This window comes from Coturnix japonica, chromosome 2 (genome assembly GCF_054131305.1).
Source record: "Coturnix japonica strain WE chromosome 2, WE-NBRP24, whole genome shotgun sequence".
Taxonomy (NCBI): Eukaryota; Metazoa; Chordata; class Aves; order Galliformes; family Phasianidae; genus Coturnix; species Coturnix japonica.
This window is the reverse complement of record NC_140664.1, coordinates 35,068,293-35,092,933: the sequence shown is the minus strand read 5'-3', so window position 1 is coordinate 35,092,933 and position 24,641 is coordinate 35,068,293. Positions and strand designations below refer to the sequence as shown.

The 24,641-nt window shown below is 37.1% G+C and overlaps 1 protein-coding gene across 1 annotated transcript in view; it reads left to right on the top strand.

The window, feature by feature from the left end:
• Positions 1 to 21,937, top strand: part of RP1 (RP1 axonemal microtubule associated) — a 167,713-nt gene extending 145,776 nt beyond the window's left edge. Inside the window, exons 49-59 of the mRNA XM_085539559.1 lie at positions 418 to 625; positions 2,816 to 2,875; positions 3,188 to 3,366; positions 3,905 to 4,127; positions 7,779 to 7,933; positions 8,067 to 8,142; positions 10,184 to 10,262; positions 10,468 to 10,750; positions 12,351 to 12,429; positions 15,274 to 15,349; positions 20,542 to 21,937. Coding sequence (XP_085395685.1) covers positions 418 to 625; positions 2,816 to 2,875; positions 3,188 to 3,366; positions 3,905 to 4,127; positions 7,779 to 7,933; positions 8,067 to 8,142; positions 10,184 to 10,262; positions 10,468 to 10,750; positions 12,351 to 12,429; positions 15,274 to 15,349; positions 20,542 to 20,596 — 1,473 coding nt within the window. The 3' untranslated portion in view covers positions 20,597 to 21,937. The remainder of the gene's footprint in view (positions 1 to 417; positions 626 to 2,815; positions 2,876 to 3,187; positions 3,367 to 3,904; positions 4,128 to 7,778; positions 7,934 to 8,066; positions 8,143 to 10,183; positions 10,263 to 10,467; positions 10,751 to 12,350; positions 12,430 to 15,273; positions 15,350 to 20,541) is intronic.
• Positions 21,938 to 24,641: the final 2,704 nt, after the last annotated feature.

Here is a 24,641-nt window from a genome sequence, read left to right as displayed (position 1 = left end):
AATAATATGCAATTTCTGAATTCTTCTAATACCCTGCATTTCATTCCTCAAAAAAGCACCCTGGTTAGTTGGTATATTTTGCTGAAAATAAGAAGTGTTTCTGATGGTGTCACTGTAAATTTTTAAATGTAAAATTTGATAATGAAAATCTCTCAGGAAGTGAGCATGAGTAATGGATCAATCCGTCTGGGGAGGTGGAGGTGTTGTAGCAATAAATTGCAGTACCACAAAAGGAGTCCTGCTTGATGCAGAAGCTTTGCATCTTTAAACTTGACATCTCTGGTTCTATTGGTATTTACTGGATTACTGAAGAAAATAATCCTGATTTTCCCCTCACCTTCGTATTTCAAAATACACTGATAATTTATTTTGGTTTTCTTTCAATAGTCATGTCTTTTTTTATTCTGAATTTTCCAGGTAGATGTTTTTCAATTGGAGGCAGTAGATATTGGGACTCTGCAAGATATAATGGTTGAGAAGGGGAAAGGCTCTGACTGGCTTCTGGAGAAGATTATTGTGAAAGAGTTGGCGACTGTTGGGACAGAAACATTGTTTATGGCTCAAACATGGCTAAAAGACAGACACGATGGGAAAAGATCTGCCTCAGTAACTCTAAATGCCACAGGTTAATATGATCCTCAAACTATCCTTTGCTAAGAAATTCATTCCAAACTGCAGAATGCAGCTATGTGATTTGCTTCTACAAACAAGTTATGGTTTAAAATATTGCACAGTAGAGCATTGTCATTATATAGGAAACACTGTGGTTTTTTTAGTACTTTTTAATAACCACTATTTGCCGGAGGAGAATTTCTGCATTGTTAACCCAGATTTACAGTGGAGTAAATGGCCATAAATTTGGCCTATTCTCTTTACAAAAGGCTGCTTTTCCAAGTTTTACTCCTACCTCACCACTTTCAAACACTTTTTTTAAGCTTCAAATACTTCTGCCTGCCACTTGCTAGACGTAATAAAAGTGAGGTAAGTAGCAGCGCAAACTGTGTATAAGCAATGAAGAAAAGCTCACAAAGAAGAATGCTTTACATTATCTGTGCTACAGTGTTAAGGTAGCTTTTGCCAGAAACAGAACATACTTTGGGCTGCTGTCAAGTTGGACCAGCCAGAGAAGATTGCCCAGAATGTGTCTAGACAACTGCTGAAAGTCTCCAAGGAGGAAGACAGTAATACTGCCATGGGCATCTGTACCAGTGCTCGGTCAACTGAACAGTAAAGAAAAGTTTCCTAATGTTTAAATACAACCCCTTGTTTTCCCAATGTGTATATTTAGTGTATATAAGATTATATAATGTGGTTTTACTCAAAATTTATAACAAACAGAAAACAAAAAAAACAATTTATTATTTTATTTTTTTTTTACTATTTGTACAAGAATACATTGATTTGAGTCTGGTCTTACTAAACATCCTCATCAGTGACCTGGATGAAAGCCTAACAAGCAAGCTGATGATAGAAAGCTGGAAGGAGTTGTCAAAGCACCAGAAGGCTGTGTTGCCATCCAGCAAGACCTGGATAGGCTGGAGAGCTGGATGGAGAGGAACCTAATGAGGCTCAACAAGAGCAAGTATAGAGTCCTACACCTGGAGAGGAATAACCACACATATCAGTACAGGTTAGGAGCTGACCTGCTGGGAAGGAGTTATGCAGAGATGGGCCTGGGTGTCCTAGTGGACAACAGGTTGGCCATGAGCCAGCAGTTTACCTTGGCCTAGAAGGTCTATGGAATCCTCGGCCAGCACGTCAAGGCAGGTGATCCTTCCTGTCTACTCTGCCCTAGTGAGGCCACATCTGGATTACTGTGTCTTGTTCTGAGCTCCTCAGTTAAAGACAGGGGACTACTGGAGAGAGTCCAGCAGAGGGTTATAGAGATGATTAGGGGCCTGGAACATCTCTTTTATGAGGAAGGGCTGTGAGAACTGAGATTGTTTAGGCTGGAGCAGAAATGGCTGAGAAAGGATCTTCTTATCAATGCTCATGTACATCTAAATGGAGACTGCCAAGTGGGTGAGGCCAGGCTCTTTTTGATGGTGCCCAGCAACAGGACAAGAAGAAACAGGAAAAAACTGGAACACAGCCGCATACAAACATGAGGAAGAACTTTACTGTGAGGGTGACAGAGCACTGAAACAGGTTGCCCAGAGGTGTTGTGGAGATATCTCATCTCTGGAGATATTCAAAAGCCTCCTGGACACTATCCTGTGCAACCTCAACCTTAAAAGGGAATCTGCTTTAGCAGTAGGTTGGACTAGATGTTTTCCAGTCATCCCTTCCAACCTCTGTGCTCCAGTAATTCTGTGATGTGGTAGAAGAAAGTTTTCAAGGCTTTTTGTTTGTATGTTTGTTTTACGTAATTGTATATAACAAATGGCAAAGAAATTTGAAAGAAGTCTTTCCATCCTTGATTTAGACCTCTATCTAATGTGTACAAATAGCTTTGATCTTTGATCTGAAACCAGAGGAATATCAACCTTGAAAAAAGGACAGTACAAAGATTCCATTAGTTCTGATTTGTCTGCAGCATGAATTGTACAAATGTTTTAAAGTGAAAAACACTTGAATCTTCAGGTTACAACCACTTCTCATTGAAGAGGTAACTCTAGAGTCATTTCATTAAGTAGGTGATATATAGATGCTACTTAGGTAGAAAATCATATTGTACGCTTCCTATTAAATCTTTAATATAAATGATACAACTTAGTCAGTTGCCTCACTAGGCATGAATGCACACATTTATTATTACTTGGATACTGTCAAACAAAAATATTAATTTGGTCTTTGATCTTTTTTTTTTAATTAGAAATTCAAGAGCGGAAGAGCACTTTTGCCTATCCTCTAGGAAAAGAGCAAATGAAATCAGGTACAGCTTCCAGAGTTGCATCCACTGTCTTATTCATCAGTTTTGAAATAATAATGGAAGAATACTTTCATCACAATATGGCATAACATTTAATGATAGTGACAGTATTGTCCTTTTCTAAAAGTGGGAAACACCAATTTATTAGGGAGCTGATCTATAACCAAATAAAATGCTCATGTAATTCTTACATAATAATGTACACTAAGATAGATCTTATGAATTTTATTTCAGGTTTTTTGATTAACATATGAAATCAGGAATACCTTTTAATCTTTATTTTTCCATCTTATTTTCTCTATTCTAATTGCTTAGAAGGCAGATGGAGGATTTATTTCACAAAGCATCAAGATGAAACAAAAAAAGACTTTGAAGAGTTGTCAGAAAATCTATCCAAGTTGGTTATGGTTTTTTATGGAAGCAACGGCAAGTCAAATCCGGTTTCCATGGAAAATAAAGTGGAACATCAAGCTAAGAACCAAATAGCATATGATGTAAAATATTACATAGACTTGCTTATATTTGCATTTTCTTTGGTTTTCTTATGAAGAGAGATAATAACGTATATACTGTAAATATTGCAGATATTGTTCTTTAAATATTCAAATATATACATTTATGAATTGCATCCCAGATTTCTTTTTTATTATTATTTTTATATTTCAAGTTCACAATGATCAAGTATACTCTTATTTTTCTGTCAACATAAAGTCATAGTTATTAATGCATCTCAATTTGCATGACATTAAGTATTTGCATTTAGAAATTAGTGCAGTATGTAATTTGAATTTGAAAGAATAATTACAGTGAATGCCTCTGGAGTACAAAGATGGTCTTACTGTAAGGGTCTACAGTCAGCCTGGTTCTGCTGCCTTTGAACCCATTGACTTTTTGCATGGGGACTGATGCTAATGGGGCTACATCATTGCTGATCCCTTAAGAGAAACTTTCCCTCTTCCTTTGAATTAGTTATGGACGTATCAGTGTATCTTCATTTCTAACTTATAGGGTTTTGTTTTTCTTACTTCCTAGATACATTTACCATCCGATTTGGGTATGGTTTATAAAGTCAGACTTGGACTCCAGAGTTTGGAAAGCAACATATCACAGTTGTCTCTTCATCACTTTAAAATGCAGAACACATCAACCCTGGATACCTTTAGTCTCACTATAAATAAAACACTTCCTCTTTCTCTTAATGGAGACAGATGGATTGAATTCCCTGTAGAGTGGCCATTAAAAGAAGCACTTTCTGGTAGGTAAGAACATGCATAAAGGTAGTAGAGTGGTCCCTGAAGTTAACATGTCTTGATATTACAGTTTATCAAAACAGAAAATTTTATTGTCTTTATTTAATGATTCATAAAGTCTGGATAAGAGTTTAAAATATGCTAAGGAAAATGCTATCAACTCAGCTTAATTCCTGTGAATCATAAAGTGTGAAGTGCAATACTTACTTTCTTGTACAGAACTGTTATTAAAAGCTATATAGAATAATGTTAAGTTATATTTCTTTCTTGCAGCATCATAATATTTCTGTTCTTCTGTGTTTAGTCTTCATCTGTTCATATTACTGACATTAACAACACGATTTTTATAGCATTATTATTTTCATGTCTTCTTATTAAGCAATGTTTTTTGTTTGTATGTTCAAAACAATATTCTTGGTGAAGGAATTAAAAAAAAAATAATAGAAAACCAGCTCAGAATGACATGTAAACATAAGTTTTATTATTACTCTTAGGCACAACACAGAGGTTTGGCTGTTAAAACTAGCTCAACAATTGTCTTTCATGTTATTTTCACTTGAAGCAAAGATTTGCACAGTATAGATACAGAGTAAGGTGTCATAGTTTTTGCCTCCTATAAACAGGTTTGAAACAAAAATGTCCTTCAGAGTAATACAAGCACAAGACTGCCCCTTGTAAAAGACAGATCACCCTCATGCAGATGTATTGAAGGTAGATGTACACGCACACAGAAACACAGGCAGTAAGATACATTATGGAAGATAAATAGGCAGAGAGACTAGAACCCTAGTGACCTTGGTTCTTACTCTGGCTCCACTGTTGACTTCTTGGTTGAAAAAAGTCACTTCCCTATTCTTTGTGGGTTGGTTAAAAAAAAACCAACAAAACACACACAGAGAAGGTATAGGTATTATATTGTCGATGTGTTTAAGAAAAAGAGAAACAAATCAGAAATTAATTGTTGTTGCATGTGTTTCCTTCCACATATGGTTTAGAAGTCCTCATTGAGGGATTTGTAACCACAAGGAAGAAAAAACTGGGACAATATGAAGCACATTCCCCCATATCTTTGCCATTTTATGTCCAAGAGCCTTAAGCAGCTCCGCAGCAGGTGGCCTCCATGGAGTTCAAAGTGATCTTTTAGAAACAAACCTACTTGAAATTTATGGTGCAAAACAGATCTGCTTCTCTGCCAGATTTCTAAATCTAATTTATTTTCTCCTTGGTTTTCTTTTTGTCAGCTGAAAGAAAACCAGTAATGCATTAATTGGAATGAAAAGCAGCTGATCATAATCACCTTAACTAAAAGCTTTGTGCTCTTTAATTTCAGATGCAGCTCAGTATACCCTCATTCTTATAGTGCCTTAGAATTTCATTTCTTGGTTGTTCTTTTATTATTATTATTATTATTCTGTACTTGGGACTGTGATGAAGCGTATCCTAATGGCTAATTTTAAGCTATCAAAATGCAGCTGATGAAACACAGGGCAAATCCCTGAGAACTAGCTGTGTTTGGGTGTATTAATGGGGAGAGACCTCCAACCTCTGTATATACAAAATAATTTCTCTGTAGCATTTGCCCCACTGAATGTAATTTCTTTTCAGAGTTTTCATTTTTCCTACTTCCAGTATATTACATTCACTACAGCTATAAAAGCTCATCTACCCACTTATGTGATTGTTTGATCCCACAGCCTGAACAAAGACACTTTTAAAGCATTTTAGCCCTCTACCCTTTCCTTCATTGGTTTCCTTCCATTGTCCCTCTTTGTAGAATTTATTTGCCAGTTCTATCCACTCTTTAATCTGGTCAGTCTGGTTCAATCAAACTTCAGTTGGCTGCAGACTGTCAGGGGCCCTCACCTGGGGCCTCCAGCCACTTCCTGCACATGAGCATAGGACAATCATTTAGAGTCATGCCAGAGCTATGCTAGATGTACACTTGCTTTTCTTCCTGTCTCTGGCCCTGTATCCTGAATGGATTTAGGACTTATGTTATAGCCTTGTATTCAGTTCTGTCTTTGGCCTTTTCTCCAGCCCCTTCTCCTGTTGTTCCCAATTGGACCATTAGGATGATTTCTGGATCTGTTTCATCTTTGGCTATGTTTGGAATTGTTAATGGTACTGCCTGCAGTGTACAGACATTCCAGGGCTGTTTCCTGGACACTAAGGGCTTTGCTTAGCTGGGCTCACTCCCAGATCCAGTCTCATCCTCCCTCATGGAGCAGTCTCACTTGTCTGTCCCTAACACTGACCCTCAAAGTGAGCCTGCTGAATGCCATCCTAGCTTGACATCTCAGGTTTGAGATCTGGGAGTTTGTATCAAAACAGAGATTAAGTATAATAAAAATAGATCACTTATAAAATCAAAGCTACAGCTGAAAATAACACCACTAAGATGTCTTTCTTCTTTGTAGTGACCTAGTGGTTGCATTGTGTCCCTGACCAAGCACATTTTTTTTTCTCCTTGTTCTTCATCTTGTTTGAAACAGTACCATATCCCATTCAGTCATTGTATTTCATCTTTTCTCCAATATCTTTCCATGCCATGATTTATTGTTACTTAGGCAGCATCAATTTTTTATTTCCATTTTAAACTCAGCTCCATCCTGGGCTTTTTGTAAGCTTTACCTTTACAGATAAAACTGTATACTTCTTTGGCACTTTAGATTTATTTCCATGCACTTGCTCAATTACACTATGCATGCATCAAGAGTCTGTTCTATCCATATTAGTGATGTTGAGGAATCAAGACAAGAGCAGGTTCCTGTTCTATACTCAGTTTTTAGGTGATCATTAGGTCTGAAAGCTTATAACAACATCCTACTATTTGTTGTGCCTGCACTTTGTCCTCTGAACATCCAAAAGATGCAAGTAGTCTGCAAATAGTCAGTCTTTATCTAAGCTTTTAGCCATTTTTGCAGAAACCTTCTGCAAGTCCAAGATTCATCTCCTTCTACCAAGGTGTCTGTAGGAATACAAAGGAGAAGATAGATACATGATTAAAAGATTCAGAATGCTCACATGATTTGATTCTGTGAATAAAATGCAAATGAATATAAACAGAAGCTCTGTGAATGTATTTACTTCTAACAGTGTTCAGATATTCTTATCTTGTCTTCAATTAGGTAAATGTTATAACCATTGCATAAACCATAAACTGCCCAAACTCATGAGTGCCAACTTCTGTCAAGATAGATTTGTCTTCTAGGACTCACTATGTAATCAGAGGACGTGCTCCTCTACAATGAAGTTCAAAATAGGACCTTAGGTGTTGTGGACTACATACAGGAAGCTTTTCTCCTCATCTCTTAGATGATGAAATCTGGAGAACTTATCTCCCCAGCTAAATCCCCAAAGTGATTTATAAGTTTGGAACTCATTAAGAAATTATCTATTAGGCATTTGCCATTTAAAAGAAACAAGTAAATAACTGTGGTAGTTTATCCTTTGTCTCTCACTTAAAGGCATTAGAACCACTAGTGTTCAACATATTCAAAGGAAAGTATTATGGAAATATGTGGAAAAAATCAAATTTTATTATAATTGTCAAGTGTAATTTTTAATTTCACCTGAGTGCACACTGTGATATTGTAAAATAGCTGGGCAAGGTTGTGGAATGGTATTAACATGACTCTTTCTGCTTGATATTGCAGTGGTTACATATCATCTTACAGTATTTTCAAGAAACATTTTGACTGACAGAAGAGTAGTGTACATGACTGCGTGTATATATGGTACTCATGGTGACACAGGGGACAGATCCCTTCTCTGGTCATTGCAAAATGTCCAGCAGGGTGATAACAATGAGGTACTCTACTTTAAATTACTCTTAAATTTAACATTTAATCTTTCCTTGTACTTCCTAAACATTCTTTTCAGGTCTTCTTATACACTTAATACTATATGGTTTAAGATTGTAATGCTGAATACTTCTATTTTAGTCATTTCTTGTTATCATGGATGCTGTTGAACTGGGAGAAGTGGACAAAGTTGTTCTCATGATCAGCAGTGAGAAAGGTAACATTCTTTTAAATTCTTTTTAATATTCTCTCTAAAGTTAGTTATGTGAATCACACAGCTTAACTCCTATTAAAGGCAGTGCAATCACTACCAGAGTTGCCAGATTAATTTACTTCTGCTATGTTCTAAAAATCATAATATTTAATAACAAAAAATATTACATTTTGATATTTTAAAATCCCTGGTTCTGAAACCTGTACCATTAATCATTAAGAAAGTAAAATATGCCTTTACATACAAGAAAGAAAAACAGAAGATATATAATTATGTTATTAGTACTGGGTATGAGAAATAATTCTAACTTAAGAAACTGGTATTGTTCAGCTGTCCTTCTGTGATACAGATAATTTTGTTGTTTTCCCCAGCTGTTCTGTTTTCTTACTGTAATATGAAGGAGATATTACCTCTTTTAGGCAAACAGTAGTTTTGCCACCAAATTCCTTTAAAAGTGACAAAACTTTCACTCCTCTATGCCTCATCTTTAGGCTGGCTATCATGCCACTAAGGAATATTTTGTATAAACATTTTCAAGCATTACTGTAAAATATTTTCAAATCCAATAATGAAAACTGCTCTATAATTGCAAATTGTTATTTACTGCGTATTACAGTGGACCATTTTCAGATGGCTTTCCTGAAAATCAAGGGTTATACACTTCTGTTTTCTCTGTCTTCTTAGCCTATCTGTTGGCTCCTCATCGTAATATTTTTATTTTAAACTTACCACCCAGTTTCAACCAAATTTGAAAAATGTGTATAATCATCAAAGAGATTTGGCCAGTAAGCGTGAACATACTGATTGCGTAGTCAATGTGTTCTGCACCGTGGCATGATCTGCTCAGCCTGTAGAGGCTTCAGTAAAGACTTGATGTGAAGCTAAATGTATTACAGTGGGAGAGGGAAGGATGGAGATAGCCCTGTCAGGCTGCTGTTGGGTGCTCACTACATTTCATTCCTGCAGTTCCAGTCATGAAAGTTAACTACAGCATCTGTCTGATGGACAGTCATTCAATATGGCAATTACACATTTCCAAAGGGCACCGCAGAGAACATGACAGACAAGGTTTGAAAACATGGTTCACAGAGGAGGGACTTCAGGGTTCACTGGCTATGTGTGTGCTATGAAGAGAAGATTGGGGAGATGTATAATAGATTTCTTCCAAAGGAATTTCTTAAAATGATGGAGCACTTTGGATAAAGAGGATGTCTGCACTATGTTTAGGGGTTTTCTTGGCTTGTTTGTATGGAGACTTTGAACAAAAAATCCCCAAGAACAAAGCTCTTTAGTGTATGAATTTTAAGATCAGATGGCTCTTTCCTCACTACATGCATAGTTTGAGATCCCTGAGCTTCTGTTTTTTTTTTTAATGGTCTATCTGGGCAGGTCATGAGTGCTGCACCATGTCCTGAATTCCTCTCCAAGAGCCTGGTCCTATTGATGTAATTAAAGGGACTTGGACCACAGCAGAAGACATCAGGATGCAGTTTGCTTAAAAGTGCTGCACAGAAAAATTATAAAAGAAAAGAGAAAGCAAGTGGGCTTCACAACTAGCCCCCAGCAAAAAATTCAAAATTGCAATTCAGAGAGCAGTTTTTCTCATATAACAGAGATACACAAAAAGTTGAACTTCCTTCATATTTGCCATTCAGTAAATCTTCGTGCTGCGTGTGGAACAGAGTTCCAACTCTTGTCAACTGAGGAGGAAACATCAGACACATATTCCTACTCTCCCTATTCTAATGAACTTGAATCATGCTGAATCTGTTCTGCATACCCTTCCAAGTGTGGTGAGGCCATCAATCCAATACTTCACAAAGACATAGAAAATGCTTACTCCTAAGTTTCTAAGTAGACGTTTTAAGTAGAAACAAAATAAGGGATGTTGGGACGATACCAGGATCTTATAGACAATTGTTATAAATAAATTAGTAAGTGATATTCTAATGTAGTATGAAAGACACTGTTACATCATCATCAGACGCTAATTCCAAGATGTGCAGTAAAATATTATGGCTATATTTTATTTGCTTCTTTGTAGACTGCAAAATGGACATTGAAAAATTGCATTTGAAAGAATCTGCAAAGGATCATCCTATCTATGTGTTTGAAGTGAATGAGTAAGTATCATATGTAAAGCTAATTGTTTTGTCGAATAATATTTGAAAACAGTAAGGAGGCACTGGAATAAAATTGCCAGAAATGAGTGAGTCAATGTATAGTATTTTAAAGTCCATCTTCAACTGTTCCATATAAACTCATAGGGTTTTTTTATTTAACATACGGTTTACTTACTCCAAAAAATTATGGGGTTTTGTTTTGCAGAGCATTTTCTGTGGATCCAAATAAACCAGCAATACAGAGAGAAATCCCAGTATCTTTTGTTATTGGAGGAGACAAACAAAAGAATGGCATAAATGACTTAAATAAAGGAGGAAGTCAATCAGGAAATCAGGCAGACTATACTATCAAAGTATACACAGGTGACAAAATGGGGGCAGGAACTGATGCCGGTGTGCATATTATTTTATTCGGGAATGAAGACAAATCCGAAGTATTTCACCTCTCTCAGTCATTGGAGCATCAAGATCCCTTTGAAAAAGGAATGGTGAGCATATAGTTTTCTATGAATTTATAGACTGGGGAAGTAAATATGAAATCTGTGCAAGAGCTTTACAAAACTTCAAGCATTTATCCTGGTTTTCTCATTGTTACATGAGATATAGTCTCAGCTATCTCTGTGTTTAGCCTTTTCTCCAGAGTTACCAAGGAACATTTTACTCTGTTGTGTCTAGCTGGCTGTATTGCAGTTGTCATAGTCCCATACACATCCTCATATTGATTCCACTTAACTGCCCCATTGCATTTCCCTGTTCTGAAATCCACAGCATGCATTGCCTGTGCATGTGCATATATGTGCAATATTCCTTGCTGTTACACAAACTTTGAATATTATGCTTGAGAATTTATCAGTCTCTTGCATCCCATCATTTTACTTTGCCATGGAAACTGATGCAGTGAGCCTCGCTGAATGCATAAGCCTACAGCCAGACAAAATGGAACCATGTATGCAAGCCTAATGTTGATATCCATCATACTTAGGATATTCAGAGACTCATAGTTCAGGTGCAAATCCATCCATAAAATGATGATTCTCTGCAAGACATTCTAGTTCCCAACTGAATGCTGTCCTCTTTTTAACAAACATTTTAATTTAGCAAAGGAATTCCTCCACTTCCTCATCACATGTGCAATGCAGTATAATGATGGTTACCCTTACGCAGCAAGAAAAAAATACATTTCTCATTACTTTCTCCTTTGAATTTCTTGAAGGTAATGACTGAATAATTAAAACATCCATTGAAATATCTTCCTTGTAAGATCTACTTCATTATTTCTAGCAATATTGAGAATTTTTTTACTTGCAATTTTGTTCAAGTTTTTTTGTTGTTGCTGTTTTTTGGGGGTTTTTTTTGTTTTGTTTTGTTTTTCAGCTAGGTGGTCTGTGGATATATCTTAAAAGATCTTTATAATGCATTGTTTTTCATACTGAGAATATTATAGGACTAGTAACCTATAGGCAGGAGCAAGCAAAAGAACATCTTGTCTAGTAGCACACTGGTAGTATTGTTGCTCTTTGAAAAAAGATTAGATGCACACAAATTGCATTGTTAGCTAATTACCAATTTAGCTAAGTCAATGTGAGCCATTGACATTCTTAAGGAATGCCTTATGAAAAAAGTGATCTAATTTTTCTTTATTTAAATCTGTAATATGATATGAGGGTATATTTTAAATGAAATATCTGGTAGTATCATAACATATAATGCTACACTGTGTAAAATCCTTTATTTTATGCATTCTTGAGCATCTATTTGTGTATTGTAAACTAAAAAGATTAAAGAAGATATTGCATCAGTTGAGAATTCATAATATCTAGCAAAATATTTTCTGTTATATGAAAGTTGGGAAACAGATAAAGATTCTCCTACTTAAGTTGAAAAGCAAATCTTTCAGGTTTACCTGAAACCTAATAGGAGCAAATCTCTGCCAAAAGTCTTCACTGACCATAAACCATACCAGGTGTTAGCCATGTATTTTGAACTGATATTTTTACACTTGATTTAAATTTGAAACTGATCTGAATGAAGGTATACGTTTCCAAAAATTTACATAATATTTTTAATAACTATTTTTCAAAATTAAAGGTTGATACATTCAAGATAAAGACTAAAAAATTAGGAAGCCTACATTCAATTGAAATTGGTCATGATGGAAAAGGATTTGGTAAGTATACCACATGTGTTCTATAAGCTTGTAAAACTCATCTACTTAAAGACTTGACTGACATTTAGCATGAATCTGTATACAAATAAGGTCAGTTTGACTTCTCTTGCTTACACTATTCCTATTCCTATCAGATTTTCCTTGATTTTACCTTTTCTAGCAGAGATCTAGTTAGTACACAACTCTGAAAGTTTTATACTTCAATCATTGCTCAGCCAAATCTTTTATTAAACATGTTGAATAGCATAAAACTGCCTTAACACATGGCATTTTCTTCTTGTAAAGTTAAACTATAAGGAAAACATCGTAGTGCATCAGATAAAAAAAAAGTACAAAACAAATGACTATGACAAAAACTGTTTCCAGATAAATTGTATTCCACAGAATATCTAATGCCTGAATCTTATCAAAACATAAGATAGGACACTACAATGTGTAGTATTTTGAACATGTAGTGGAGTTATGAAACAAACAAACAAAAAACCAACAATGAACAAACTATGGAGATACAAATATTTGAGGAGAATTTCCAGTTAGTGTGCATCTTGAGTCAAAAAGGTCTCATTGTATTGACATATTCCAGTCAAGTGAACTAAACTTATCTGGTAAAAAAGAAATGTATTTGGGCTTTAAAAAAATAAAAATAATAATTTTAAAAACAAAACAAAACAAAAACCCCCACCTTATTCATAAAGTGACAAGAGTTTATCATACCTAGGATGAACCAAGCAGAATTCTGTAAGTGTTAGATCTAGGCAAAAGTTGAACAGGGTTTTTCTGATTACCCAATCATGTCAAACATGTGATGGTATTGAAAACTCAGAAAGTATATATAATCTTTTGAAATAAAATCAGCCTGCTGACTTTCATTTTATTACTATTAGCTGTTGTGTACAATTCAGTTTAACACCAGGGAATTCTACATCAGCAGGCTTTCAGTGCTCTGAGAGTTGCACAGAAGTCTACAGAGTAAATGCAGGTTAAACTCTATTTCCTGGGTCCCAAACCATCAATATTACCTTTCCTCCTTGTATCTTGATCAACATAGTATAGTTGTTAATACTGCCTTCCTAGCAAAGCTGGTGAGTGGTAATTCATGTTAAATCCATTTCTTCCTTCCTATATTTTCTTCTCTGAAATTATCTCCAAACATCCTTTGTCACATCAACTGTTATCTGTACAAGCTTCCACAAAGGTAGCAACTCTTTGAAACGGTATTTGTGTTTGCTAATCTATCCTATCTGCTTCTGTATTTCTTTATACTTGGAGCTTTCAGTGAGGTCTGCTGGAGTTTTGTCAATACAGGGTAAAGCATAAGCTTATAAACTTTTCAAGAGAGCAAATATAGCTTAATATTTGTTTATAAAGTGCTGTGTAAATCTGAGAGACTGTAAAATTTTATTGCTAATAATCTTGACTCTGAATTACGAGATTTCATGAAAGGTCATATATTCCAAGTAGAGTCCATGATATATTAAAGCATTCACAAAATTTCATTAAAGAAGTTCCAAAAATACTTCACAATTTCAATAAATGACTCCTGTGAATTGAAGATAAAAAACCTGGGCACCTTTATGACCTAGTTATTCTAGATAATTGTTTGAAAAAGTCCATGGAAGTTGAGAAATGTTACCTTTTTACCTTTATGTTTATCTAAGTTGGTACAATATGAAAATATTTTTACACTATATTTTTAGCTTACTTAGAATTAAAATTATTTTGGTTGTTAGCCTGTATGATTCTTTCTTTAAATATTGGAATATCAAAATCTCTAGATTATGCAAAGAATACCAAAATGCTTTCAGCTTCTAGAAATATCAGTGTGATTCTAATTAGTCTTTTAAATGTTGTTATTAAGTATTTGCATTGGCAAACACAACTAAAGACATCAGCATAAACTCTGCATTTCAGTATAATGAAACTTTATTTTAAAAACATCATATTTAAATATTACATGAAATAGAAAGCTTTGGCACAAGAATGATGGTATTTTTTCTGCCAACAAGATAGTTGGCTATACTAGAGTATTAAACACTTTCTTAAAGCTAGAACATATACAAACATTGACCTAAATGGAGATGCTCTTCTGAATCACTGCTACCTGAGAAATGTGAACATGAGAATTGTTCAGTATATATACACATATATATAGATACAAAGGGCACAATTACACAATTTGATAGAGCAAATTCCCAGATACAAAAGGCTGTTCTTTAACATAGTCATCACTATTAGCTATGCATTTTCACCAGCAATGAACAAGAACCTGAATGCTGTGCTCATAAAATCTGCACCAATGGAAGTGACCCACTGTCACCATCCCTGCTCCTGAAATACACCACCTCACTGTGCTCACATCCACTGCTTGGTCTCCATAAATGTTCAACGAGTGTTGATGAATATCAGTGGGTGCCATTTTTTCCACACAGAGGAATTCAATGATACACCTTTGCTTCACACACACTTTCATGTCTGATGCCATCTTGTCAGTCCACCCCTCTATTTCAGTCTATAGGGAAAGGTAAAATGGGATTTCAATAAAGTATTGCCATGCACTGTTTCATTTGTCTTATACTGGCTCCATTCAATGTGGAAAAATGAGTTAAGTTGTAATAAAAAAATTCCTTTATGTTTACATCAAAATCATCATAGATTTTCTCTATAAAACTGTAAGAATTCCATTTGAATTATCAACATTCCAGTTGTATTACTGATAATGGGTACATTCAAAAGTATTGAACCACGCAGATTTGGAAATGAGATGAGAAACCTTCCTTGTGCTTTATTTGTGTTTTAGATGTGTTTTGTATATGTATATATATTTCTTTTTTCTTTGCTTTAAAGCAAGTGGCTGGTTTCTGGAAAAAGTAGAAATCATGGATGCATCCAGGAATTCAGTGTATTGCTTCAACTGTAACAGGTCAGTAGATCAGTTCACTGTTATTCCATAGATGCTGTTTTCTTCATCACAATAACTACTACCAGACTTTTTAGTCTCTCAGTTGTTTCTTTTCTGATTTCCTAAAGCAGTGAGAATTTTTGAAACTATGCTGTGTTTCTGTCAGTCCATTCTCAGTAACTTTCGAACCTTTCTTCTCATTTCAATTTGTCAGAATATACAGAGGAAGACATTGTATTTTTCCAAGTTATTTAAACTGGGTGACTTTAGAGGAGTGAGGCACAATTTTTGCTAAGAGAAGATAATAGCATGTTATTTTCAAGAGGCAAAAGCTGTCTGGAGAACCATTAAATAAGCACTAGCACGTGTGTAGCGTATCATGTCACATGTACACCAACATGAGATGGAATTAGAAATATGAGCTGGTGGATAGATGATAGTCTGTGGCAGAAAAGATAATAAATCTAAAGGAAAAGCAGTGGATTTTAGGTTGTTGGGGTTTTCTTTTTGCACAAAAGCAACTCTAGAATCCTTCTGTTTCAGTATCTACTTAATATGGGTCTAAGGTATATTAGACCCATCAGCTGTCTAAGTGGAACATGATTAAGATTAAAAAAGAAAAAGAACTTTTAATAATGTATGAATAATCTAAATACGGGAAATTATTCAGATAAAGAGTTGCTAGTCTAAAGAGATTCTAATATACAAAAGAAAATCTACCTTAGTTTCTAGTGTCAAACTGAAACAATACACTTTCAGAACTTAGAGATCAAACTGGAAGATATATTTGGAGTGACTGTCCACTAGAGTATACAGTTTACAGCTTAAAACATTTCAGAGTAAACAACAGAAGCAAACACATTCATGTCTTGCTAAGTGTAAAATAAAATTTTAATGCATCTTGAGAGCAGACAAGTATGAAGACCTAGAAGTTCTTTATATCTAGGAAAAGAGATGTTGCCTGGTGACCTGAAAACAAAAATGGTAGCCAAGAATATTTAATTTAATGTTTCTAAATGTTTCTATGATCTTGACAATTCATGGAAGTCAAATCCAACCCTGTTGTTGTTTGAAGTAGCTGAGAGTACCTGGACTGCAGGTCACAAGGGCCAGCTTTACAAATATGATTAATGTCATACAGTATTTCTGAGCATATCTCCGTACAGCACTGCAACTAAGATTTGCATGTAGGTTCCATAAATCTTCTTCCAAAAACATGTTCTGGTACTATCTAATCTTCTAGATACGTAAGTTTAGGCAAGAGAACATGAGCAAAATTTCTTAGATTACAATATCAGTTCTGCAATAATCTGTGAAGAGAATTGACAGTTGATTTCAAAGAAATACTGACTGTTTGGAAGGAACCTTGGGAAGTCATTTTGACCAACCAGTGCTGAATGGAGGTGAATGCTCACCTTCTGCAGTCTGCCAGCACACTCACCCTAATGAAGTACAAGATATTGTTTTTTTGGTTTTTCTTCTGCAAGGGTATATTATGGTCTCATGTTCCACCAGAACCTGTAGGTTCTTTTCTCTTAAGCTGATTTCTGTCTTTCTGGCTTCTGGAGTGTATTTATCAGTGTGATTGTTCCTCCCCAGGTGCTTTGCACACCTCTTTGTTGAACTGTATGTGGTTCCTATCAGACTGTTTCTCCAGCCTTTTCAGCACTCCAATTCTTTGTCTTGTAATCATTCTCAGACCACATCAGTCTGAGCAAGACTCTAAAAAGATAGCTTGCAACAACTATTTTTTAAGAGATTTTTTTCCCCATAATTTTACTGAAAATCTTAAGGTAAAAGTTCCACAAGATTTAAGAGACACATATGGAGCAAACACTGTTGAATCACAAACATGAATTAGGACTTAAGATTTTCTCTGTTACTTCATCTAGGACTGTTATTAGAACTGTTATTCTTTGCGTTTCAAACAGAAAACTGGGATTGACAGACACAGACTGAATATACCAGCTACTGAATAGGACATTTACCTGGAACCCTTGTGGTTTAGAGTCCAGTTCTCTCCTTAATGAATACACACTTAAAATAAATAGAACAATTTCAGTAGAAGAAGTTAGGATACCCAAAGTAGAGTGTTCACTGTCCCAGAAACTATGGTCCACTCCTAGGATATAGGGAACTATGAGAACATGTCCCTGTACCAGCTCACACAAGATGCTTCTCATGTCAAAGCCTACTGGGTAAAAAACAAAAACCAACCAACCAAAAAAGACAACTCTGGTATAAATTCTGTCTCTAAAATATATTCATCACTGAGAATCCTGAGAGGAGCTGTGCATCCTTTACTAACTTGGCATTTTATCTGCCAAGATTAGTTTTGTTGCAGCCTAGAACTGTTTGGCATCAAGTATATTTCCCAGCTGTTCAATAGTGCAACTTCAGATGTGAGCTACATTAATGCTATACCAGCTGGGAATCCCTCCCATTCTCACTACCTGGTTGTAATGACATTAGCTAGTCTGGCACAAGCCATGCAAAAGTGCTAGAAGCTACATTAGTTAACCAGTCTGCCTGAGCTCAGGTCTGTTTCTCATATAGTCAATGATCCAAAAGTGCAGAAGCAGGCTTTTTTTATTTGTTTGATAAGATATATACAGTGGAAGCTAACAGCTCCAGTGAAGGCATGTTCTGGAACAGAATGGAGGATCACACTTTGCAGAGGGGTTCCTTCATGGAGGAACCCAAGAGAGAGCTGCTAGGAGCCAGCAACCCTCACCAGGGAGGTTGATGGGGTATGGGCAGGGGCCAGACCCTGAGTTATGGGGATCACCAGAGCCTGGAAGTATCTACAGGGCCTGAGGGCAGAGGTGTTAGTCACAGGTGCATGTGTGCCCAGCTCAATGCACTTTCTGAGCAAGTTGCCATGTTGTGAGAGGAGCTCATCAGGCAGTGTACTGTCCAAGAATCCAAGTGAGAGATTGATGCATGGTATTGTGCACTGACATGGACTGAGTGACAGCCCTGTATTAAGTTCCTGCAAGGGAAAGGTAAGCTGGCTTACAGCCCTGTGATGGTAAATTTGACTGACTTGCAAGACAAGAAAGACAGGAACTTTGTTTCTGTTCAGAGCAGAAGGAGGAATCTCCCCCTTGCTCTCCAAGTGCTCCTACACAGCAGTTGGTGTAACCAGCCAGTTTCACCAAAAAAAGGTGATTGGTGTTAGTAATTGGAGGTTCCTTGCTGAGAAGCACATTTGCCATCTGTACCATCTAGTGTGCTGCCTGCTAGGGGGACTGTGTTTGTGATATCACAAGGAGACTACTGTCCCTGGTATAGCTGGAGAGCTGCTATCAATTCCTACTCTTTGAGTCAGATTGGATGAGGCTGCTTAGAGGAGATGACAAAATATCTAAAGGGATTTGATGTCCCTCAGAATGGTGGTGAAGAGATCAGGAGTACAGATAGTGTTCTTCTCTGTCCTCTCAGTTGGAGACTGGGACACAGACAGAAAGATACAAACAGGTCTCATGAATAACTGGCTACATGGATTGTGTTGTACTCAGAGTTTTGGGTTCTAAGATCTCAGACTCACGCTCAAGGAACAAGGAATGCTGATGTTGCATTAGAAGCAGCTGACCAGAAGGGGCAAGGACATTCTCATCAGCAAACTGGCTTGGACTGATTAGCAGGGCTTTGAACTAGATTCAGCTGAGGAAGGGGATGTACTTCTCAGTGGCAGAGAAGAAAAAGGGAGTATTGTCACTTTGAGAAGCAATAGGGAAATGCCTGTGAATTGTCTCAGAGGAATAAAGGAGGACTCCTCTAGGAAGGCAGTGTGGCCAATAGCTCTGATGAAGTGCATCTGCACCAATATACACAGCTAGTGAAACAGCCAGGAGAAGCTGGAAACCATAGTGCAATAAAAAATCTGTCACGTGATGGGATGGGTCACACAACTGGAACACTGCTATCAAGGGCTACAAGCTTTATAGAAGAAAAAGGCAGGGAAGAAGCAGCAGAGGTGTTGTCCTCTATGTTAAGAAATGGATAGGTTGCAAAGGGCTTTCTATGAGAAACAGCCATGATCTGGCTAAAAGCTTGTGAGTTAAAATTAGAAACTGGACTAATAAAAGACATCTGGTGGTTGGTGTCTACTACGGGCTGCCTGATGGAGGGGATCCTCTTGATGATGTCTTCTTGCTTCAGCTACAAGAAGCATCACACTCTCAGGCTCTCACCCTGATGTTTTCAATCAGCCATATGTCTGCTGGGAAAGAAATACAGTGGGTTGTAAGCAATCCAGGAGACTCCTGAGGATAACTTCCTGGTCCAGGCATTAGACAAACCATCCAAAAGAGAAGTGTTACTGGATCTGGTGCTCACCAATGCAGAGATTATTAAAGAACTTAAGACTGGAGGCAGTCTGGGCTGCGACAATCATGCTCTGATTCAGTTCATGATCTCAAGGATTATGGACAGGCAAAGAGCAAAGTCAAGGTCTTGAACTTCAGAAGAGCAAACTTCTGATTGCTTAAGAAATAAGCGGTAGAGATCCCTTGGCAGTCTGTCATTGGGGACAAAGGAACAGGTCAGGGACAAAAGAATGGAGCAGAGCTCTTTAAGGCCACTTAGAGTACAAGAGCTCTCCATACGTATCTGTAAGAAATATGGCAACAAAGCAGGAAAATGGCATGGCTGAGTAACGACTTACTGGTCAAACTGGGGGATAAGAAGGAAACGTTCAGACAATGGAAGAGATTGCTGGCATGGGAAGAATATAAGGATTCTGTCTGGAGGAGTAGAGCGATGGAGCACTTCTACAAAGAAAGGCTGAGGAAGCTGTTTTTTCCAGCCTACAGAAAAGAAAGCTCCAGGGAGAGCTCACTGTGGTCTTTGAGTACTTAAAGGGAGCTCATAAAAATGGCAGAGACTCACACTTTACGTAGTCTGATAGGACAAGGGGGAGCAGTTTCAAACTAAAATATGGGAGATTTAGGTTGGATGTTAAGAGAAGGTTCTTAGAGACTGGTGAAGCACTGGCACAGGCTGCCAGAGAGTTGTGGGTGCTCCATCCCTGGAGGCATTCAAGGCCAGGCTAGATGGGACTCTAGGCAGCCCACTCTAGTGGGTGGCAGTCCTACCCACAGCAGTGGAATAGAACTGGATGAGCTTTAATGTCCATTCCAATCCAAGACATTCTATGTTTCTCTGCTTCCATGATTGTGTGACAAGTTTTAATGTTTTTTGCCTTGTAGGTGGCTTGCTGGGGATGGAAGCAATGGTAGCGCCGTAGTGCGACTTTATCCATAGCTGATCATTTTCTGATTTTTTCATAGTGTGCTGCTTCTCCAAATTCCTGCTTGTTTGATTTACTTGTATGTTATAATTCTGAAGGTATTGTAATTACTGTGAAGGAATGTCAAAACAATGCATTAAAAACATCACAGTAAATTAAACATGTCTAATGTGAACACTGTGTTCCAATCCTACTAGATTTGCTCAAAATCTTTGCATGACTGAAATTTAGAAAACATAAATTTTAATCTGTAACATGGCTCTGTGGACTTGAGTTGAGCATTCATAATACTAGACATATTTAGTAACATGTTTTGATTTCAGTAATAATTTGTGAGTAAGTTAAAGTTAGCTCTTGGGTCAAATCTGCCAATTTTTATTAAACTGATAAACTGTTTCAATTCCTATTTTTATTAAAACTAATATTTCCTCAAAATCATTTTCCAAATAAGCAGCACTGCTCTTTGGCCTTACTGTATGTTACTTCCTTTTTTCCATAAGACCTGGCTGTAACGGAGAGGAATAAAGAGTTTATTATTCAGGCATTCAACCTGTGGCAGTAAGCTTCCCATGGGCATTTGACTGCAAAATCTTGTAGCTGAACCAGAACCTCAGCTAAGATCCTTTAGATCCAAAGGGTCTCTTAAGAGAGACTTTTCCATCATCTCTTATCACACTAGCACTGCAGTAGCTCACTAGCTAGCTTAGGCAGCTCCCTGCTCAGCTTGCTTATTTTTGCAGTGCCCATTCTTAGGCTTCTCTCTGCCTCTCTAGTGCTGTATGTGCAAATGTCATTACTTCAAAAAAATCCCAATTATTTTTGAAAACAAACCATAAATAGTAACATATTTAGCAATAAATGCATAAAATAAGAAGTGAATAATAAGTGGCTTGATGTTTAGTTTGGTATTGTCAGAGTTGGCAGTTGACTGAGAAAGAGTTTAGGATAAAGACAGGTCTGAAATGGAAGCATGAGTTGCACACCGCCGAAGTTTGACGTCTGTGATCAGCATGTAAATACTATGTATTAACTACACAGGGCCTCACTCTGTTTAATCAAAAGATCTACTTTTAGTACCTCCAAAACTTAAAATCTGTATAAAGATCTGAATTTTTGATCTGTTTCACCTTCAAGGCACTACCATGTTTTGTAGCAGCAGTGTACTTTCTGTAACCACAAGAATTAAACGAATCTCTATGAAACGTTGCCTGGCTTTTCAGTACGTTTAATGTTTATTTACTCACATTATTCTTTGAAATGAGGAATGTTGTCAGATATCTGCGTGGATTATGGGATTTCAATTGTTACGTTGACTCAAAAAGTAATAAACAAATATAACAGGTCTTGGCAGGTAATTTCATTTTTATTTACTTTATACATCGTCACATGGAAAGGTGGTATAAGGTGCGGATGTGATCTGAGTGAGCAATGGAACAGAGTCAGTTTCTTCTAAAAGTGCTCATTTTGCTTACGCTGCTACCACATGCACTGGAATGGATTTGAAATTGTATCCCCAGAGTGCACAGTTCACTTACTTAGTATCAGTATTCATTACACTGAATCACTTCGTTGTGATCTATTATATGATTTGTTTCATTATTATGTCTTTCATTAATAGTTTGTAATACTAGCTCTCTTTGATGCCATCTCTGATTTATCAAGTGTAAATAATGCCTTCCTAATCTGTTTTTTATTACTAGCAGTGAATACCCTCTTTCAGCAGCTGGTGTCCTTACTTGAAAATTATTTCCTCTGAACATACAGAGTATAAATAAGGTTCTGGATTCACTCCCCCACATCCAGTCATGTAAACACCTCTACCCTTCTACTACTGGAAAACTGTCACAGCAGAGGGCTTCATTTCATTTCAAGTGTATTGCAGGTGCTTGCAGAACATATTGCTGGGGGATTACACTCTGATAAGAAAGCTTGAAATACCATAACTTCCTTATCAGGTCTTGCTTCAAAGACATACCATTTAGCATACTGAGATTGTGACTGGAGCCAAACCCCAAACCTGCCTCTTTTGTGTGGCAAACAGTGATGTCTGCTGTGTTTGGCACATGTCACTTAATCCACGTCCCTTGGAAAGGACAAGAGAACTGGACAAAGGCAGAGACATTGCAGAGGTGCCACCTCGTGTGCACTCAGCTTCTGCTGCACAGACCAGATGCCTTGCTCTTGTAGCTGCCAGCACCCACAGTGTGTATAGAGACCCTGGGCAGATATTGACACCAGTGGTGCCTCTGCAAGAAAAAGAGATGTAGCATGGAAATGAGACCTCCTGTGTCAGCAAGAGACCCAGGCACTTGGCACCCATGGAAGGAACAGCGAGATAAATCAACAAGCTGGAAGATGCAGGGCTGCAGTAGAGAGAAGGGTTTGTCTTCTGCTTCGTCTCCCTGCTGCCTCCTGTCCTTACTGATCTCTGTGAGGGCAGTGGCTGCAGGATTTTATTATTCTTATTCTTGCTATTACTACAATGAAGCAGTAACAGTGAATTTTGCACTGTAGAGAAAACTTCAAGTGGAAGGTAGGTGCTAGAATATAGCCTGAAAACATGGCATAGGCTCTTAAACATGACAATCTGAAGGTGTTAAGAGGCCATTATTAGTTAACTGTACCTTTTTTCCTTATCTACTCCTGTGTGCTTTTATAAATATATGTTAAATTGATCTAGCTGACATATTTCTGCCCATTTAAGCCCTATGAGTCTCAGTTTCTTCTGTTAATGATTTGAAAAAAAAATATATAGCAATGTTCTTACTGACTCATTGAACCATTTAGTCTCCAAGCAATTCCAAGTACATACTGGAGAAAGGATTCCTTCCTCCCAAGTATATATAAGCAGCTTTATTATATGTATCTATTCTGTCAGTGGGGGAAGTAGAGTCAAAATAAGAAGAAAAAAAAAAAAAAAAAAAAAAAGCCATTCTAAGTGCTCATTTGAGTTACCTTAGAAATCTTGAATGAGTCCCGGAGAGCTGTTAGTATCTATAGACCAGCATGCAGGTGTAAACCTCTGCTCACATATCAATTTAAAATGTTCACAGAATCACAGAATGACCTGGGTTGGAAGGGACCTTAAGGATCATGAAGCTCCAACCCCTTGCCTGGCAGGACCACCAAACTTCCACAATTACTAGATCAGGTTGCCCAGGGCCCCATCCAACCTGGCCTTGAACACCTCCAGGGACAGGCCATCCACAATCTCCCTGGGCAGCCTGTTCCAGGACCTCACCACTCTCCTAGTGAAGAACTTCCCCCTGACATCCAGCCTTCCCTCTTCAACATAAAACCATTTGTCCTGCTATTATCAGCCCTTTCAAAGAGTTTACTCCCCTCCTGATCATAGATTCCCTTGGACTCCTGCCCCATAAGGAAAAAGCTTGAAAAGTCCATGATCTCGTCAGTGCTAAGCAATGCTGTGCTGTGCCTGAATCTTGTCACAACTCTTTTGTTTGGCATGAACTCATTTTAAACAGCTGAACCAAAAAGGGGAAATAAAGGAATTGTTTGTTTTCTCCTCCAAACTCTTGGAAATTCTTAATTGTGTATTAAATGTGATGTCATAGGACACCTTAATATCCCACTAGGCATTCCATAAATGCTTTTTCCATTTATAATGAAGTGCAATTTGCTTGGTGTCTTGTTGGCTACTGAATGCAGAATGGCAGTGGAAGAGTTGTGCACCTTGTACAAAGCCTGGCTGCAGGCTCACATCCCACAAGGTCTTCCCATATATCTTCTGCCTTCACTCATTATATATTGACATTCAACTTTGGTTATGTTTCAAAATACATGATATGAAGCAACATAAAAGGTAACTGACATCCCATTTCTGATTAATAAATGTAAATGTATGAAATCTTCAGTCAATTTTTTTTGAAAATCTAAGAAATCATTTCTTCTTTCATACAAACATTAAAGTCAGTATGGTGTCACTAAGGGAGAGCTGCTTTCAGTTATTCTAGCTTCAAAAACTTGGACTTTTTTGTTGTTGCTTTAAGTGAGCAGTGGAAAGTATTGGCATGTATTTAATACCTGAACATTCTGGAA